This window comes from Ptychodera flava, chromosome 9, assembly GCF_041260155.1.
Source record: "Ptychodera flava strain L36383 chromosome 9, AS_Pfla_20210202, whole genome shotgun sequence".
In the NCBI taxonomy this organism is placed as follows: Eukaryota; Metazoa; Hemichordata; class Enteropneusta; family Ptychoderidae; genus Ptychodera; species Ptychodera flava.
This window is the reverse complement of record NC_091936.1, coordinates 2,124,376-2,144,557: the sequence shown is the minus strand read 5'-3', so window position 1 is coordinate 2,144,557 and position 20,182 is coordinate 2,124,376. Positions and strand designations below refer to the sequence as shown.

The 20,182-nt window shown below is 37.6% G+C and overlaps 2 protein-coding genes across 2 annotated transcripts in view; one reads left to right on the top strand and one right to left on the bottom strand.

Moving 5' to 3' along the window:
- Positions 1-3,971: 3,971 nt before the first annotated feature.
- LOC139139734 (proline-rich transmembrane protein 1-like) lies at positions 3,972-10,522 on the bottom strand. The gene is made up of 4 exons (XM_070708599.1): positions 10,314-10,522; positions 9,078-9,187; positions 8,379-8,510; positions 3,972-5,379 (listed from the first exon to the last, which is right to left on the bottom strand). The coding sequence occupies exons 1-4, from the start codon at positions 10,327-10,329 to the stop codon at positions 5,146-5,148; spliced, it is 492 nt and encodes a 163-aa protein (XP_070564700.1). The 5' UTR covers positions 10,330-10,522; the 3' UTR covers positions 3,972-5,145.
- Positions 10,523-10,533: 11 nt separating this feature from the next.
- The window catches only part of LOC139139733 (selenocysteine-specific elongation factor-like), a 37,925-nt gene continuing 28,276 nt past the window's right edge, over positions 10,534-20,182 (top strand). Inside the window, exons 1-3 of the mRNA XM_070708598.1 lie at positions 10,534-10,675; positions 19,173-19,256; positions 19,968-20,087. Coding sequence (XP_070564699.1) covers positions 10,597-10,675; positions 19,173-19,256; positions 19,968-20,087 — 283 coding nt within the window. The 5' untranslated portion in view covers positions 10,534-10,596. The remainder of the gene's footprint in view (positions 10,676-19,172; positions 19,257-19,967; positions 20,088-20,182) is intronic.

Sequence of the window (20,182 nt, the reverse complement as noted above, 5' to 3'; positions counted from 1 at the left end):
GTATTTTCTTAGCTTTTGTACTGCGCTTCGTTACGACAGTGATTGACTGGTGTTATTTTTGAAACTTCTTGTGTTCTTGTCCTACACAGAGTACTGATTTATGAAAAATAATACTCACGCCAGAGCGTAGAACGGCGCGGGCTGTCGACGACGGTGGCACTCCGAGAAACTATCAACTAATGCAGTTGCCGCGCAATCGGAAGGTTGCGCTCTGCTTGCAACAATGCTTACTAAAAAGCGTTTATATCGGATATTTTCTCGGTGGTTACTTTTAATCGAAGTTTGAATGATTGTCTATATTTTATCATTTATTTTATCGCTAACCCTATATTTGCTGCACTGCTAATCTCACCACCGCACAAATACAACCAGCTAAAACGAAAGAACAGCGATGTTACGAATGCAGACTGTACCAATCCCTCTACATGCATTACATCTATGGTCTAGTCAGTCATCGATGGGCCGACGTCGTTCTATACAGTTAACACGTACAATTCACCATAGTTAATGAAGTTCTGCCGAGTATGAATACAAAATCATTGCTAAGATTTTCTGACTGTATGTCGGCCTTACGGTAAATCAACCTCCTATGGCAAAAAATGCTGGTTTCGGCAGTTCTATTATAAGTGTTCTTTGACGTATCTATGGAGTAGGCCTATTACCAGAAAAGAAAAGGCAAGCCATGACAAATTTATTTCCATTGGTTTTAAAAATCAACCATAGACTACTGTCTATGATTTAACAGATTGGCAAACTTGCTTGATGTGTACTTTTACTCCTAGATTCTTTGTACTTGAATGATCCCCAACCCCAATGCAGTTAGGGAGCCGTCATTATTTATGGCCTGGGGGTCGGAGGAATTTGAGGGGGTTCTCTAAAAATCGAAAGCTACAAGGGGTTGCTCAAAATTGGAGAACAAGAAGGGGGTTCTAAATTTTGTTGATATGTACTGAAGCATTTAGTGAAGTTATGAATTAATACAACAATAATAGTAAAGAACAGCAATATGTATGGTTGAGATATGTATGTTCATACCCGGTATATGTACACATACACACACACACATATAATATATATATATATATATATATATATATATATATATATATATTCACATTATTGTAAACTTCAGACAAGAATGATCAGCTATTCGACGTGACGTGGCAAGCCTTATGTTAGAGGCTAGTACTGAGTACATTTTTCAGTATTTCCTGATTAAACATTGATATATACTTGCCTGATCATTCATGAGAAACGTCTGCTTTCTATATTCTACATTGTATGGATTACCAATAGGGGAAAATGTGTAAACAAAGCTAATTCTGATTCTATAAAGTTTAAAACCAGTGGAATGTCTTGACAACAAACCCATCTTTTATTGCAGGAAAATAATAATAAATAATAAATGTGAATAAATGTATGTCTGTAGCTATTTTTTCGTTTTCAAAAAATGTAATCTTCATTGAAATCAGTGAACTGAAATATAAGTTTTGGAATACTGTCTCAGATTTCTGTTCCTTTGAGTTTTTTATACGAAAAAATTCTGAAAAAATACTCCCCAAGTGCCATCAAATAACACCATTTTAATCTCTATTTTTCAAAAGCTCCAACGGCAGGAGGGGGGACACCCCCCTCCTTACCTCCCCCCCCCCCCACGACCGCTTGGGCGGTCGCTTGTGGTGCTTTAGCACCATATCTTCGCCCTCTTGTAAAAATTCCTATGGCGAACACTGCATGTCATCACAGCACTGGATACAGATCTGTACATCAGCCACTGTCACAGCAATGGAACATTTTTCCGACACAGGACCTGTACCACAACGTTTAATCAGTGTCTGTACAGGGCCTGTCGCAGCAGCAATCCATTTTATTGTATAGATATTTAACTTTCCCAATTTTTTTTTCGGGGGAGGGGGTCACTCAAAACTTCTGTAGCAGAGAGGGGGAGTTACTCAAACACGTCATGGTTGGCAGGGGGGTTACTCGAAATTTTGGAGTTTCTAAAGCAATTCCTCCGACCCCCCAGGCCGTAAATAATGACGGTTCCCTTAATATAATGGCGGACTGGCAACGGGGGATGCGGAGAATTGCCCGACAATGAATCTTCGCATGAATTTGGCATGTATCTGTCAAATGCACTTACCAGAGTAAAGATTTGGACTTTTGAAGGTATTTTCGACCGTCCGATGCTTTATTGTGTTTGTTTTGGAGGGGGTTTGGACTTCTCACCGATTTGTCATGTTTTACCTTGAAATAAATAGTCTGATATTTAGTTGTCATGTTTGTGAACTCAAAATAATTGATACCGATTTGTACGGTCTGATTATCAGGGTCCTGTACACACAAGAGTTCAGTTATTGATAATCAATACAGAAACCTACATGTAAAGGCTAAGAAGGAATTGCAGTAGTCGTTACGTCTTGACATTGGCGGACTGTCAACCAGCATAAGCATTTATTTCTAAAAATTCCGGACCGTAAAACCCTTCAAAATTTCACAAAATGACACAGTAGATATTTTCCTGTTCAAAAATCGTTTGTACTTGAACAAATAACCTAATCCATGCTAGGGGCTCTAAGCATGTATCTCATGTGTTACATTCTGCAATTTTGGAAAATTTGGTGCATATATGTTAATCCTTGTATCGTTGAACTGTAAAGGTATTTTTGCCTTACAACACTTCGTTTAACTGTACAGGTATTTTTGCCTTACCACACTTCTTAAGTGTGTTGTTGCGCAATAAACATTATTATTATTATTATTATTATTATTATATGTAGGAGCTGAAACGTTTTAAAATAGAGCTGTGAAAATTTGTATATGTGTGACGTCACTGACCAATCGCTAGACAATTCTGCGTCTATGGTTCTGCAAATCTTTATTATTCAAAGAAAATCATGAAAATTTTGCATTTTGATTGATTTTGGAAATTACCCTTAGCAACCGTTGCTTAGCAATTTGAATCCTTCGGTATCGCATTTGCTTCACTATATACTAGTACATATGCGAATCAAGTTATTTTATATCTCCACTCGTGACTAATTAAATTTCCAGAAAGTTGTAAACATAACTAATTGATGTCAAGGTCATGAAGGAAAGTGTTCTAGATTAATTAAACTCAGGTCATGAGTGTGGGGGAAAATGACCTACATAACAACGTAGACTGTAGAGTGTGACTTGGTACTTTATGCAGGCAATATTAAAGGGTGCGGGATGCTAACTTTTGATTATTTCACCATTTTTGTTTTTAATGTCAACCGTATTTCTTGTTCTCCTCCCCAAAGCATGTTGAGATACACAGTATACAGCTTGTCAACTCAGGCTGTACATGTGTAAACTGCATTGCTACAAGTGAATTCTGGTCTGGAGTAGAATTCAAATGTCAAGAATAACAGTGCCTTTCTCATATATAGACACTATGTTGACAAGCTCAGCTAAGAGGTTTAAAAATTCTTCTGGAAGTAGAATAAGAATTTGAAATTGACATACAAAATAAACATAATGAAAAACAAAACATCAAAATTAAGCATTACTAGCCCTTTAAGGGTTGCCTTGGAGTTTGTTTGATTTTAAAACTAAAATCATTGAGTTGCGTTTATATGAGTTGAGTATCTTTCTACTCACAAGCAATAAAACTGACACCAGGCTACCCCATATTTTTGTGTTGAAGGGATGCCCTCTTGATATGAAATGGGTTGCATATTCTATTGGAGACTTTAAAAGAAGACCAAAGTCACCCCTGTTCAAAATGGCATCCTGGTTGATGAAAGTTATTAGGATATCTATACATATTTTTTATGAATTGTCACTTAGTGAGGTGTCTATCCACATCAAGACCATTGTTGCTTCAAATAACCCTGGGACCAATGTCCACAAGAATAATCCATCCATCCACAGCAGAGACTAAAGAAGTATTGAAATAGACATTCAAGTACTTACTTTTGAAAATAATCACAAATAATCACAAAATATACATGTGCATATATATATACATTTAATGTGCTTATAAATACACTACAGAGAATTTGGCGTAATAGAAGACATTCAAGGATATCCTTCTGTACATTTATATTGCAACATATCTACAGATGTACATCACTGAAACGTTAAGATTAATACATTTTCAGAGTACATTTCTATCAATGGTATGGGTACCAAGAATTTAGATCAAAGAGCAAGACAAACTCATCTTCTGACAGTTGGTATATGATTTAGTCATTACCTTATTTAACTCTTCCTATGGCAAGAAAAAAGACATGACATTTTATGTCTAGATCATGTAAAACTATACACTGCCATGATTATATCTGATGTAAGGCATATTAAAGTAGTATGTGTCTCAAAAGTGAATTTGCTCAAACTGTCCTTAAGGTATCCTTCAACCATTCTCATTCAAAATCAAGAATAAAAATCCAGGGTTACCGAGCAAATTTTGATACTAGAGAAACAAATTACCCGAGATATTTGAAATTCAAAATGGCTGCCATCCCTGTGTCAACTCTGTGGATAAAAATAAAATATTTCATTTTCGAAAAGCTAAGACTGAAAATTTTTCTTACACCAAGAGCTTTAATGATCCCCTGCACGCTGTAAATCAGAAAAGAATTGTAAAAGTTTGAGAGTCTGAATATATGTCCATGAGGGGCATTCAGTAAACAGCAATACAGTAAAATTGTTGAGGAAATGGGGCCATCATCACATCTACATTATATAATTTTTATTTTGTACACTGCTAGAACATAATGTTATCAGAAAATTTGATGACAGGATGAATAGAATCCTACTGTTATGAGGTACAATTCTGACGACAAATGTCATCCTGATATTTCTCACTAATTTAAATACATAATCTGGGCTTTTGATTACACATTGTATTATACAACTTTACAGACACTGTTTACAATAATTGCAACATTACAGCTGCTGTTACATGTACATGGTATCATGATATTAAATACACTATGTTTACTGCATGGACAGTGGCGTAATTCAGAGTTTGCACTCAAGGTTTCTGAACTTCATCACACACTAAAAACACAATGACAATCTAACATGTAAATGATAATTTCTCTCAACTTTGTCAGTTATTTGTTTGTTTGTTAACATTCACTTCATGCAAGTCAATATTACTGATAACAAGCATGACTAGATATAGGCTGATGATGTCAACAGATCTGGAGTTGCTGTGGTACTTGAAATTTGATGATCTAGGTCTGGTAAGAGTAACGGAATCAAGATCAGATATTCCACACACAGAAAGACCAAGACCAGCATAAAGATAGCAATACCGATTCCAATACTGATCCAGGATAGTTTTCTGGCTTTGTTTGCATAATCCCATGCACGGTTCAAATCATTAGCAGCGGCAGCTGAACGGGCCTGCAAAATATCAAGATAGTTCTCCTTTATATTTATTGAATTAATTTTTCCATAATGACAAATATAACTGCCTTCTATTTACATCACACGTTCCACATACATTTGTACACTTTTGAAGTAATCAGAGTACGTTTTACAGGAAATATTTTTCACAAAATGAACAAAAGAGCTTCAGTCTGTTTCTGGGAATGTTGATTTTACAGTGAAAGCTCTGAACATAGAGTTAGAAAGTGCCACTCACTCCCATAATTAGGATCTTTGTACTTTAACTGTGAAGTAAACTGATGAAAAATACAGTAGAACAGTTTCAATGACTTGCAGGATGTATTTAGTGATCACAGCACAGCTGACTGTATAGCCACATCTTGAACTAGCAATATAACAGTATAGTGTACATTGTGAGTATCTAACTCCTCAAAAACTTTCAATTTTTATTTCAAACTTAAATGATCTACTTCGTTTGCAGATCCATCTTATAATATTAATTCATATTTTGACTGATAGTATTTTAGGTGTCAGTTGATTTCAAATAATTGTCATAAACCTAATCTACTATTAAAGTGTTGCATTATGTATTAGTATACTGCAACTTTAGCAATGTTTTGATATAGTGAAATCTACCTCCCTAATTTTGCTAAAAAACTACGCTCACTACCAAAGTCATGGTCTATATTGAAATTTACATGATCAAGTGAAGAAGTCAGCAATATTCAGGATCACCATTGTACACGCTGATTACACAGTGTCACTTCTGGAAGCTAATGCTGTGAGTATGGCAAAGATACTTACATCAGACACTGTGAGTATGGCAAAGATACTGACATCGGTCACTGTGACTGTGGCAAAGATACTTAAATCAGATGTTCTGAGTATGGCAAAGATACATCAGATGCTGTGAGTATGGCAAAATCAGACACTGTGAGTATGGCAATGATACTTACATCAGATGCTGCAAGTATGGCAAAGATACTTACATCAGATGCTGTGAGTATGGCAAAGATACTTACATCAGACACTGTGAGTATGGCAAAAATACTTACATCAGATGCTGCAAGTATGGCAAAGATACTTACATCAGATGCGGTCTTGCGTATACTGCCTCAATAAAAATCGGAATTGCAATTGACGATTCCATTGGCTACCTAAATTGCTGATTCCTATTTGGTGACCTTTATATACGCTAATGAAAATGTGCATACTACACCTGTTGGCCGTCGCTAGCTCAATTCAAAATGGTCGATGAACAAATGAAGACGGAAGCGATCGCAAGGTCAAGCTTCACTGTACGATCCTTGGTTTTGAAGTGGACCAAGAAACAAGAGAAGGATAATTACGTGGATTTAAACTGTTTTCGAAGGCAATGACCTGATTTTTTTCTCACAAAAAACTTTCCAATTACAGTTGGAGTTTTAGTAAGCCGATGTGCGTTGCACTGCGCTAGGCGTAATTGTGAAGGATTACCAGCTGGACGTATGTTATGTACTGCTCTTCGGTCTATCGACGCCAATAAGAACATCGCCCAGAGTGGTTACAATACGATCAGACCTCTAAATTCACTTCAAAAGCGATCGTCAGGTTAAATCCAAATGTGCGCTTCTGAACGTACAAATTTTCATATCCTATATCAAGGTTCTTACTTTGCATACCCATATAGTCAAATAACCTTGAGGATCTTTGATTCTATTTGCCAAATATGGTAATGATTGTCATTTTTTATCATTACCGGGTATTCGTTATATAAATTATCCTTTTTACCTCCCCAGTGGTATCAAAGTTTTTCATCTACAGATTTCCATACCAAACATCAGGGTTCTTAATTTTAAGCATAACATTATGAGTGTTTCATCCAGGATGGCATCAACAAGGGGGATTTTCCCCCTTTAGCAAAATATGTCGGGGCATTTCATGTGTTCTACTTGTACCTATAAGGTGTGACTCGCACCATTTCATGGAAGGGGGGGGGACAAATTAATAGGGGGTGCCAACATTTCAATAGAGGGGGAATCCCCTATACCCCTGTCTAGATGTAACACTGTATAATATCATCTACATATCAAATTTATATCATTAATAATAGTGAATTATTATAGTTTACCTCCTTAAAGCATAGAGGCTCTAAAGACTTGTTTTCTTTGTTCAAATTATCGTCAACATTACCACATTTTATCATTTTTAATTATGAATTATCATATTTAGGCCTAATCTCCCAGGAAAATGGCTTTTATGATATGAATACAAATTGCCCTGGAACACTGCTGACTATTCCCAAGAAAATACTAGAAATTCAAGTGACTGTAAGCTGTAAAAAGTAAATTTTAGCTCATTTTTCAGGGTTTCCGGCCTTCGGCCGAGCGGGGGAATACCCCCTCCCGGACCCTCCCCAACGACGACCGCTTTGTGGTCATGGCAGCTGCAAGCCGCCTACTTTTCCATTCTAGCCCCCTACTTCAAAACTTAATGAAACCCCTGCTTACATCAGATACTGTGAGTATGGCAAAGATACTTACATCAAACACTGTGAGTATGACAAAGTACTCACATCAGATGCTGCAAGTATGGCAAAGATACTTACATCAGATGCTGTGAGTATGGCAAAGATACTTACATCAGACACTGAGTACGGCAAAGATACTTACATCAGATACTTTGAGTATTGCAAAAATACTAACATCAGATGCTGTGAGTATGGCAAAGATACTTACATCAGACGCTGCAAGTATGGCAAAGATACTTACATCAGATGCTGTGAGTATGGCAAAGATACTTACATCAGACACTGTGAGTATGGCATAGATACTGACATCAGATGCTGTGAGTATGGCAAAGATACTTACATCAGATGCTGCAAGTATGGCAAAGATACTTACATCAGATGCTGTGAGTATGGCAAAGATACTGACATCAGATGCTGTGAGTATGGCAAAGATACTTACATCAGATGCTGTGAGTATGGCATAGATACTAACATCAGATGCTGCAAGTATGGCAAAGATACTTACATCAGATGCTCTGAGTATGGCAAAGATACCGGTTGGCCAGAAACAACACACTGTAGCAAAGATTGCCAATGCTAAGTGGTCTGGAGGTGCTGATCCTAAACTTGGTTGAACAACTACAGCAGGCGAGGCTGACTGTATGAGATAATAAAGAAATTCACTTGATATTTTGTAAACATCATTAACACAAAATTAACACAGCACTGGTTGAAGATTATTGCAATTGTAAACTGTCTTAAATCAACTAATATTAGCATCTATAAGTTAGACACTAGCGAGGGGGTAAAGCAGCTTGTATATTGACTAAGTACAGTGTTTCAATATTGTATGATCTTGAAACAATTAAAAAATGCACTTTCAAAACCATGTTGAAAAATGGTGTCTCAATGACCAATTTCAATACAAAATGCATGCAGAATGTTGTTTTCCACACTTCGTTTTTAGTATTTTAAGGTTTTCAAAGAATTTCCTGGCCCTGTGTTCCTGTAGCTTCGTGTGGTTATTTTATTTCCTGGAAGTGAATATACACTGAAAACTGTCTGAAAACTCATAAATGACAGAATCAGTTAGAAAAGGAAGTTATTGAAAGCATGTACTAATTGAGAAAAATAATTGTTCAGTGCTGGCAGTAGCTATTACAATCTAGGACATTATGTACAATTGACATGACGCTGAAAACCGTCAAAGAATAAAGTGACATACTGTATGTATCATCGGCTGATTGTACATGTAAGGTGGAGGGGCTTGTATTGGAGAAGTGACAACTGGTTGTCCTTTCAAGATAGGTTCAGATTCATCTTCTTTGTGGAGTTCTACAAGTCAAACACAGAATTAAAAATTTAGCTTAACCCTTTCAGGCCTGACTTTCTGGTAACTTACCAGAGCTACCCCTATACATCGGGGTTTAGGCCTGAAAGGGATTTATATTTACAGAACTTTTACATCATACTACAATACATGCTTGATTTTTTGTCCACACATTAAAGTTTGTAACACATGACTTGATATCTTAGCTCTGCTGTTAATTTTTGGCTGAAAACCACAATATTAGAGAACTGATGCATACTAAGCACAAACGAAAAGATTTGTCCCATGGTGTGTTGTTCAATTGCATGAGAAGAGTGAGCTAGCCCCAGATGCGCATTCTATTATGTTATGTATTGCAGACAACTCATTGTGGTATTCGCTTACAGCGTAATGACATTTACACTGAGAAAATACACCAATTTTTTCTGATGCCAAATGATAAGGTAGTTGTATGCCAAATGAATTCCCAATGCCAAATAATATTTTAATGATGGTAGCAGTAATGAGGGTAATCCTTAAAGGCTAAATATCAAATACCAGAGTTCTTAGATCAATGGTATAAGAAACCATGTTTTGACCAAAAATGACCAAAGTGGCACCGAAATTTGCATATATTTCATAATCATTTGAACAAACCTAAATGAGTTACTGAATTCCTGTAAACTCATAAAACAAAGTTTTAGTGAGATTGGAAAGAAATTTTGCAAAGCTAACGGCTGATGTTGGACAACACATAACAGGACCCGGACCACAACAGAGAAGCTATCTTTGCGGTGATAGCAGGCCCTAAGCTCCGATCTGACACGGTCCCTCCAAAGGGAGGTACCGTGGCTCTGAATATAAACTCATCTGTAATGTTCAGCATTACGGACGTCAACATCACACTCTGTCGGAGCTTTAGCTTCTTTTTGAAATTTGGAATTATATATTGATGTTATTATTGAAGGACGTTTTCCGAAAAGAACTGTGTTTATGTACGATGAATCATGGAGCTGGAAACGGATGGAATCAACCCTGTGACCTAAATTCGTCGCGCAAACAACATATAGAGCGCCCTCTCGTAACATCAGTGCGTCAACTAAACCGTGCACCCAGTATTTTCATTAAGATTTCAATATTGCTGTGCCTTACCTTGTTTTTCAGACATTCTCTCGGAAATTTTGTAAGAGATAACAAATCCTTTATGTCAGCGTAAAGCATAAAATGTTGCAACAACTGTAAAATTGTCTATCAAATGCGGTCGTGTGTTTTAAGAGCCGATCGGTCGAGGTCCTTGTTCGACTATCCGCTACTTCTGTCCTCCCGAACCGGAAGTATATTATCAGAGGTCAAACTAGTATGTGTGTGATTGCCCTTACTCAATCGTATGCATTATTGCAGCTAATACATGCCGTAATCGTTAATAATCGGTATAATGGCAAGTGGTTCTGGTAGCACATTGAACTTCAATCTTGGAGTGCTTGGACACATTGACAGTGGAAAGACATCTTTAGGTAATGTTAATTTCCTCGGCTTTTTAGCATCCCTCCTCGGTCGTGGGCCCAGCACGCAGCTGGCCGGAAGCGGCTACCACAGGCACTTGGCTCGTTGCGTCTCGAAGCCCCCATGATACAACAAGTACGCGAAGCAACAAGCTAAGCGCATGTGGCAGCTACCTCCATGTGCAACCATGGAGGTAGAAAGCAAGACCTCCATGGTGCAACAGTAAACGTCGAAGATCACTTTCTTTCATTTCACCACGGCTTTTAATGGAGGGACGGTCGACCGTGATTTCACCATGTTAACTTGCAGATCGATGGGACCAAACAGTCACCGCGCCATTTTGATGCATTTCACACTCCCCGCATCTCCTACCTGAAGAATTGAAAGGATGTTAAGGTCTTGCACTGCTAAAAGAGAATTAGCATAACAAACTGCAGTAAACTTACCACTCAGAGGTCAGCTCAGGTCAGTTAGGGATGGACCATTTGATCTCGGGGGGGGGTCTGAGGAAATGGGAATGACTACAATTTTTTTTTCACCCAGCATCCTTGCGGCAATTTTTTTCTTCCAGAGGTTACCTTGAAGCATTTTTTTAGTTTCAGCACCAAAATATATTGTTTTGCGTTAAAGTCCCAACTAGTTTTAGGCACCATTGTATCGTTTTGAGTGAGAGTCACAACTAGTTTCAACACCAAGGTATCGTTTTGATTAAAGATCTTACTAGTTAAAGCACCAAGGTACATTGTTTTAAGTGAGGTCCCAATTATTTAGGGGAAGCACTGTGTGTTTGACTGAAGGATCTAATCATCATGTTCTATGTTTGTGCATTGCTAAACATAAAACACCATGCTCATTGTTATCTTTGTGACATCCATGAAAACAAAGTTTTGCAGCTTTATACAGGTCAGGATAAAAATGCAATTAACTGGTGGTATATACGTGATAGGTGATTGATATCACTGGTTACAAGACAGTGTGTGAGAGATAGGCCAGTCAATGGACACTATAAATCTATAATACATTTCTTCACATTATTCTTTGATTATGGTAATGCTTTACATAGAAGTATTATCACAAGTAATCTTTGTTTTACAGAAATTGAGTAAAATGTTCACATTTTAGCAAGTTTGCTTGTTCTGTAGGCCTTTCTTTAATAGACCTTTCTAACTTTCTTTCTGCTGTGTTGGCAAGTTGAACTCAAGGCATTTTTGCATGATTACGTAGGAGTATGTCATAGACAGGACACAAATACAACTCACATCACATGGTATATGACCCGTCGTAGAATATGTTAACCATGGGTAGTCACCTTGGTTACAAAACTAGAGTGTTTGTGATGTTCAAATTGGAATGTAAAGCATGTCAATATGTGATTGTTGATCATTCTTATTATAATCACTTTTTTTGACACTCTGAATCTCTTCTCATGAATTCCAAGTCTATTTGCCTTCCTATGTGGCATGTTGTCAATTTACAAGGTTTTGTGTATCTTGATATTTTTGTCAATTTATTTATATTTTGCGTGTTTAGCTTTTAACATTATACCAGACTTACCCGATATTGTATCAACACAGTCAAAATTTAAAGGGCCCATGAAATGATCTTCCCCACATAGTGGCCCCTACATGTTGGTCCTTGGATGTGTTCATTTCAGCTGTCATTTAAGGCTGTTTGCTGGATTATTGGTGAATAAAAGTGTGAAGTTGGCACATCCTATAGATTGACCAGGAGTCTTTTTAGCTTTTCTGAAGATAGCCTGATCTTTGAATAGAACCATCTTAGTTTTGTTTAAAATATGGTCAACTATTCTTACTTTGATTATGAATGCGGACCACCACATCTGACATCCTCCTGCCATGCAGTGTACTGACACCAGCTGCATCTTCTCCGATGCCAGGCTTGATGGCAAAGAGAGTCAAATCGAAGTCTTAAGTGTTATCAATAAACTATTATTTTTGCCAGCCATGCAAAATTTTTGATCAAAAGACATTGCGAGCACTTGCCATAAAGTAATTCAAAGTCATCTTTGAATAGGAGAAAGACCATGTTCACCTTTGGAGGAACAGTGGTAGTTTTATCAGTCAGTTAGAGATCCCAAAACAATTTCAACATTTGTAACAATCTTGTATGTAAATACTCTTATGTAGGTCATTTCCCCCACACTCATGACCTGAGTTCAATTAGTCTAGAACATTCTCAAGGTCACTGCCCTTGATGACCTAACAACCTTGAATTCAATTAGTCATGTTTGGAATGTTCTGGAAAGTTGATTAGTTGTGTAAGGGAGATAATTTTAGAACAGTAATTAGCATGTCAATAAAAGTTCTAGATTGTTCTTATATGCCTTTATAAAAGGGACGTGCTCAGCTTCCAGTCAGACTTTTGGGATCGTGTCTCTTGTGTGTTACTAAACTCCAGCAGTAGTCATTCTCAAGACTTTTCAAGACCTTCACTGTCAACGCTGGATTTATACTGTGGACTTTGTGCAGCTTCAAGCCTGCAAGCCAAAGGGACTGTTCATTCATTCGACTGACTGTTACAACTCTGAGACTGGAGCTTTGCCGTCCCAGCTGAGATAAGTAGTCTGTACACTTTTAAAGCTTGTACTCTATCCCTGACTTAGCAATTAGTTTTATTTTGTAATAAATTCTGTTTAAACGTTAACTGCTGAGTTCACCCTTTTGTTCGTTTTCTCTGCACGTAACAAATTGGGGGCTCGTCCGGGAGACGAATATTTTGAGCCGTTTGACAACATTTTGCCTACCTTTTCAAAACTACTGTATACTGTGAACTCAGCGAAATTCAATCATGGCGGAATTCAAGCCAGACGAATTATGGATGACCTTGATCAGGACACATTTAATTCCCTCAGAAAAGACAACCTCATAGCACTGGCCAATTTCCTTAAAGTAGATGTCAAAAGATCTATGCGCAAGCGAGAAATACAGTTCAAGATTGCAAAACATTTAGTTAATTCTGGCCATTTTGAGGAGTCTGCCTTAAAAGATTATGAGCCTGAGTCTTCCTTTGAACTCAAAAAATTAGAATTGGAAATACAGGCAGATTTCGAGCTAAAAAATTGGCATTAGAAAAAAGAAAAGATTACAAATGAAAGAAAAAGAATTACAAATGGAAAAGGAGAGACAGGCATTAGAAAAAGAAAAAATACAAATGCAGTTAGAAATGGAAGAAAGACAGAGAAAGAGAGGGAATTGGAAATGAAAGAAAAAGAATTGCAAATGGAAGAAAGACAAAGGGAGAAAGAAAGAGAGGAAAAAGAAAAGGAAAGAGAATTAGCAGAACACCGACTGCAGTTAGAAATAAAACGTTTAGAGCTTGGACAGTCAGGAAAATTCTTCCCTTCAGACAAGTTTGACATCACTAAGCATTTCAGGTTAGTTCCCCCTTTCCAAGAAAAGGATGTCGATAAATATTTCCTTCATTTTGAGAAAATTGCTCAGAGTCTGAACTGGCCTAAGGAGTCCTGGTCTATGCTTTTGCAGAGTGCTTTGGTGGGTAAAGCCAGAGAAATTTACATTCAGTTGTCAGTAGAGCAGGCTTCAAATTATGATTCTGTGAAGGAATTAATTCTCAAGGGCTATGAGTTGGTGCCTGAAGCTTATCGTCAGAAATTTAGGGATTGTGAGAAGGTGAAGGATCAAACTTATGTTGAATTTGCTCGAACAAAAGAACAACTGTTTGATCGTTGGTGTTCTTCGGAAAGGTCAGTCAGAATTATGACAAATTACGACAACTTGTTTTGATTGAGGAATTTAAAAGGTGCATTCGGAGTGACATCAAGACATTTATCAATGAACAAAAGGCAGATACATTAGAGGTTGCTGCACGTTTGGCCGATGATTATTCATTGACCCACAAATCTTCATTTCTCAGCAAACCATCCCAGTCCTTTTCATACAGAAACAATGCAGGTAAATTTAACTCCTCCTTTTCATCCAAGAATTTCTCAAAGGACAGTAGGAAATCAAATGACAACAGTTCACAGAGTTCAAGTAACACTCCCACATCATCAGATCCCAAGTCTCAATCTCCTTCTGACAAACAGTTCGGTACACTTTCTTGTAATTATTGTAAGAAAGACGGCCATTTATTGTCAGATTGTTTCAAATTGAAAAGAAAACGTGAAGGTCAAAGTGGTCAAAGTGGATCTAAGCCAACCGGCTTTGTTTCTTCATCAACTCAATTAGAGTCTAATAATGTGTGCAACACATTTTCTGAGGTTAAACCCCTCTCATCCCCAATTAATGAGGTCAAGGTCAATTCTTCACAAGATAGCATTATGGGTATTTTCGAACCATTTATTCATAATGGTTTTATATCACTTTCTAGTGATTTTTCTTCCGCTACCCCTGTCAAAATTTTAAGAGATACCGGGGCTTCCCAGTCTCTTTGTTGGCAGATACCCTGCCGTTTTCTGAAAAGTCATTTCAGGTTCTAAAGTTCTTATTAAGGGGGTAGATTGTAATGACTACATTCCTGTTCCTCTCCATAATGTCTATTTGTCTTCGGACTTTGTTTCTGGACCTGTGGCTTTAGGTATTAGGCCTTTTTTGCCTTTTGAAGGGATTCACCTTCTTCTTGGAAACGACCTTGCTGGGGACAAGGTCATTACTAATCCACTTGTGACTGATAATCCTAGTTTAGATCAGGATCCAGAGCCAATTGAACAAGAGATACCTGATTTATTTCCTTCGTGTGCTATTACTCGAGCCATGTCAAAGAAAACTTCGAGAATCAAAATACTCTCAAGAATAATGTCACAGATGTTGACTTAAATGACACCTTTCTCAGTCAGGTGTTTGACACGGATCATTCCGTTATCCCTCGTGGATTTGAAACTTCCAGTAAAACTTCTGCTGACCAAAGTCAGACATTTTCTAGATCAAATCTCATTGCAGAACAACACAAAGACCCAGATATTTTGTCTTTGTTTGACAGGGTAGATGATGAAGGTAAAACTTCAGATAGCTCTGTTTCCTATTATACAAAGTCTGGTATTCTCATGCGTAAATGGAGACCTCCAGATGTTTTGGTTGATGACGATTGGGCTATAAAACATCAAATTGTGGTTCCAAAGCCCTACCGTGCTGAAATATTGCGCCTGGCCCATGAAACCCCCTGGGCTGGTCACTTAGGAGTCAGGAAAACTTATCATAAAATTCTCAGTCACTTTTATTGGCCTAATCTCAGGCAGGATGTAGCACATTTCTGTAAAACTTGTCACACATGTCAAGTGGTAGGAAAGCCAAATCAGACCATTCCAAAGGCCCCTTTACAGCCAATTCCTGCATTTCAAGAACCATTTAGTAGGATACTAATAGACTGTGTTGGGCCCCTACCAAAAACAAGATCAGGAAATGAGTACATGTTGACAATTATGTGTACATCAACTCGGTTCCCAGAAGCCATACCACTGAGAAACATAAAGACAAAGACTATAGTGAGAGCTTTAGTCAAAATTTTCACTTTATTTGGCCTCCCTAAATGTGTCCAGTCCGATCAAGGCTCCAACTTTATGTCTGGTATTTTTCAACAAGTAATGGATCAGCTAGGCATTAAACAGTATAGGTCATCCGCCTATCATCCAGAAAGTCAGGGTGCTCTTGAGAGATTTCATCAAACTTTGAAAAACATGATTAGGACCTACTGTTTTGACACAGAGAAGCAGTGGGATGAAGGAATTTATTTTTTGCTCTTTGCCGTTAGAGAGTCAATTCAGGAGTCTCTTGGTTTTAGCCCATTTGAGCTTGTATTTGGACATACAGTCCGTGGCCCACTTAAGCTTGTTAAAGAGAAATTCCTATCAGACGATGATGATTGTCTGAATATTTTGCAATATGTGTCAGATTTTCGTACGAAACTCTCTAAAGCATGTGAATTAGCCAGAGAAAATCTTGAGTCATCTCAGCAGTCAATGAAAACCAAATATGATAAAAGCACCTCAAAACGGAAGTTTGAACCAGGTCAAAAGTTCTTGTTCTACTTCCAATTCCTGGCAAACCACTCCATGCTCGTTACTTTGGGCCATATCTAATTGATAAGAAATTGAGTGATTTAAATTACATCATAACAACACCTGACAGGCGAAAACAAAAACAGCTATGTCACATAAATATGCTTAAGCCATATTTTGATAGGGATAATCCTACTATAACTCAGCCTGTCAGTGCAGTCAGTTCAAACCATTATGAAGATAGTGATACTGAAACTGACTTGAGTGAAAATACTCTAAACTCAAAGCTGGGCTCGGTCAAGCTTCAGAACTCAGAAATCCTGGAGAAGCTGGAGTCTACAAAGTTGGCACACCTCCAGCCAGAACAACAACAACAGGTGAAAGAACTGCTCCACGAATATAAACACCTGTTTCAAGATGTTCCAACGAGGACAAACGTCATCTATCACGACGTTGATGTTGGGGACAGTAAGCCTGTAAAACAGCATCCATACAGACTGAATCCAACAAAAGCGAAATATCTCCAGGAAGAAGTCAAATACCTGCTGGACAATGACTTTATTGAACCCAGTAAAAGTAACTGGAGTTCGCCGTGCATACTTGTTCCCAAATCAGACCACAGTTATCGTATGTGCACGGACTTTAGGAAGGTCAACACTTTAACAAAGACAGACACTTTCCCAATCCCGAGGATTGATGACTGCATCGACCGAGTGGGGAAAAGCCAAGTATGTGACGAAATTTGACCTACTGAAGGGATTTTGGCAAGTCCCTCTGACGGATCGTGCTCGTGAAATATCCGCCTTTGTTACGCCAGACGGATTGTTCCAGTACAAGGTGATGCCATTTGGAATGAAGAACTCTCCGGCAACGTTCCAACGGATGATCAACGACGTCATATCCGGGCTAGACGGGTGTGCAGCTTACGTTGACGACGTCATTCTGTATAGTGACACCTGGGAGGAACACATCAAGCTCATGTGGAAGTCCTTTGAGAGACTGAGTAAAGCAATGTTGACTGTCAACCTTGCCAAATCTGAGTTTGTATGGGCAAGGGTAACTTACCTCGGACATACTGTAGGACAGGGTGAGGTAAAACCTGTTGATGCCAAAATCAGTGCCATTTCAAGTTTTCCCATAAAACTGCAAACGACAACTGATGCGCTTTCTCGGTATGGCTGGTTACTACAGAAAATTCTGTCCAAATTTCTCCACAATTACTGAGCCTTTGACTAACTTACTTAAAAAGAAAGTAAAGTTCGTTTGGTCAGAGCAATGCCAACAGGCATTTGATACACTTAAAGCCATACTGCAAAGTGCTCCAGTGTTGTCTGCACCAGATTTCACTTTGCCATTCAAATTAGCTGTGGACGCTAGTGATACGGCTGCTGGTGCTGTTTTATTGCAAGAGGATAGTCATGGTGTAGATCATCCTGTTTGCTATTTTTCACGCAATTTAACAAATCCCAGAGAAACTACTCTACAATTGAAAAAGAGTGTTTATCTTTGTTATTAGCTTTACAGCTTTTGAAGTTTATGTTACTTCTTCAAATCAGCCAATAGTGGTTTATATTGATCACAACCCTCTTGTTTTTCTGCAGAAATTTAAAGGCAAAAATCAGAGATTGCTAAGATGGAGTTTAATGTTACAGGAGTTTAATCTTGACATTAGACATATCAAAGGCAGAGACAATTTAATTGCAGACTGTCTCTCTCGTATTTAGAGTTTATTGTTGTTCACTTTCAAGAAATTTTATTGTTGTTCACTTTCAAGAAACTTTACTTTAGAGTAAACCAAAATTTGAGTACTTAAATCCTTTTCAAGATTACATTTGTAAAAGAAAGATTTTTCTTTGAAAAATTTTCTTTTTTTTGAAGAGGGGGTGTGTTATGTAGGTCATTTCCCCCACACTCATGACCTGAGTTCAATTAGTCTAGAACATTCTCAAGGTCACTGCCCTTGATGACCTAACAACCTTGAATTCAATTAGTCATGTTTGGAATGTTCTGGAAAGTTGATTAGTTGTGTAAGGGAGATAATTTTAGAACAGTAATTAGCATGTCAATAAAAGTTCTAGATTGTTCTTATATGCCTTTATAAAAGGGACGTGCTCAGCTTCCAGTCAGACTTTTGGGATCGTGTCTCTTGTGTGTTACTAAACTCCAGCAGTAGTCATTCTCAAGACTTTTCAAGACCTTCACTGTCAACGCTGGATTTATACTGTGGACTTTGTGCAGCTTCAAGCCTGCAAGCCAAAGGACTGTTCATTCATTCGACTGACTGTTACAACTCTGAGACTGGAGCTTTGCCGTCCCAGCTGAGATAAGTAGTCTGTACACTTTTAAAGCTTGTACTCTATCCCTGACTTAGCAATTAGTTTTATTTTTGTAATAAATTCTGTTTAAACGTTAACTGCTGAGTTCACCCTTTTGTTCGTTTTCTCTGCACGTAACAATACATCTACAATATTGAAGAGGAAATGAATCTTGATATTTTCGTCAATTTATACATATTTTGCATGTTTATCTTTCAGCCAAAGCTCTGAGTCAGACAGCAGCTACAGCGTCATTTGATAAAAATCCACAAAGCAAAGAACGTGGGATAACCCTTGACTTAGGTATGTTGTATGCTAGTGAAGCAACTGATTTTACTTGTAGTGTGTCCATTTTTCACTAATGCTTGGTTATTTTAATACTTATCCTGCTATTAAATTCATATTTGTTCAGTCCAACAAAAACTGCAATATGTTAATTATGATTGAGATGCTCATGGATACAAGAGCAATGTTTGTTAAAGATGGCCATAGGATATAACCAGATACTACTTTCTCAATGGGTGGATGGATGTACACACAAACATCTACAGTAGACCATATGTGTGTGTTCTTCTCAGTGAAAAAATAATATACTGGTGCTTAATCCTTGTCTGTGATACCTGATTCAGAAAGAACTCTTTTTTTGATAGTTTTAAAAATTAGAAAGTTTCATTCAGGCTGCTTGTTTTCACTGTTTTTCAGACTTTGTGAAGGCAAAAATAGCTAAAATGTGTTAGCAAATGACATCATTTAACAATCTAATTTAGAAAAGCGTCAGCATCAGGACGGGATAACAATTTCCAAAGTCATAAAATACAACAAAATGTATTGGAGAAAAGAGAATGTTGAGCAGAAAAAAGTAAAATATATTTTTGTTACAGTAATAGTGATCCAATGTTCCATCGCAAGATGTACAAACTCTGATGAAAATGACAGGTAACACTAGGAGTTAAGAAGACTATCAAATGTAACTGGCAATAAACCTAATTTCAATTCCTATTTATCCTCCTGTAGGCTTCTCATCCTTTTTGACGGATATTCCAGAACATTTAAAGGATGGTAAATATGAAAAATTACAGATGACACTGGTTGACTGTCCTGGGCATGCCTCACTAATCAGAACAATCATTGGAGGTAATTAAAGTACCTGGTCACTGATAGATTGTAGACATATTGCATCATAAACCACACTTCTGGTAGATATGGAGATCTTATATCAAAATATGTCA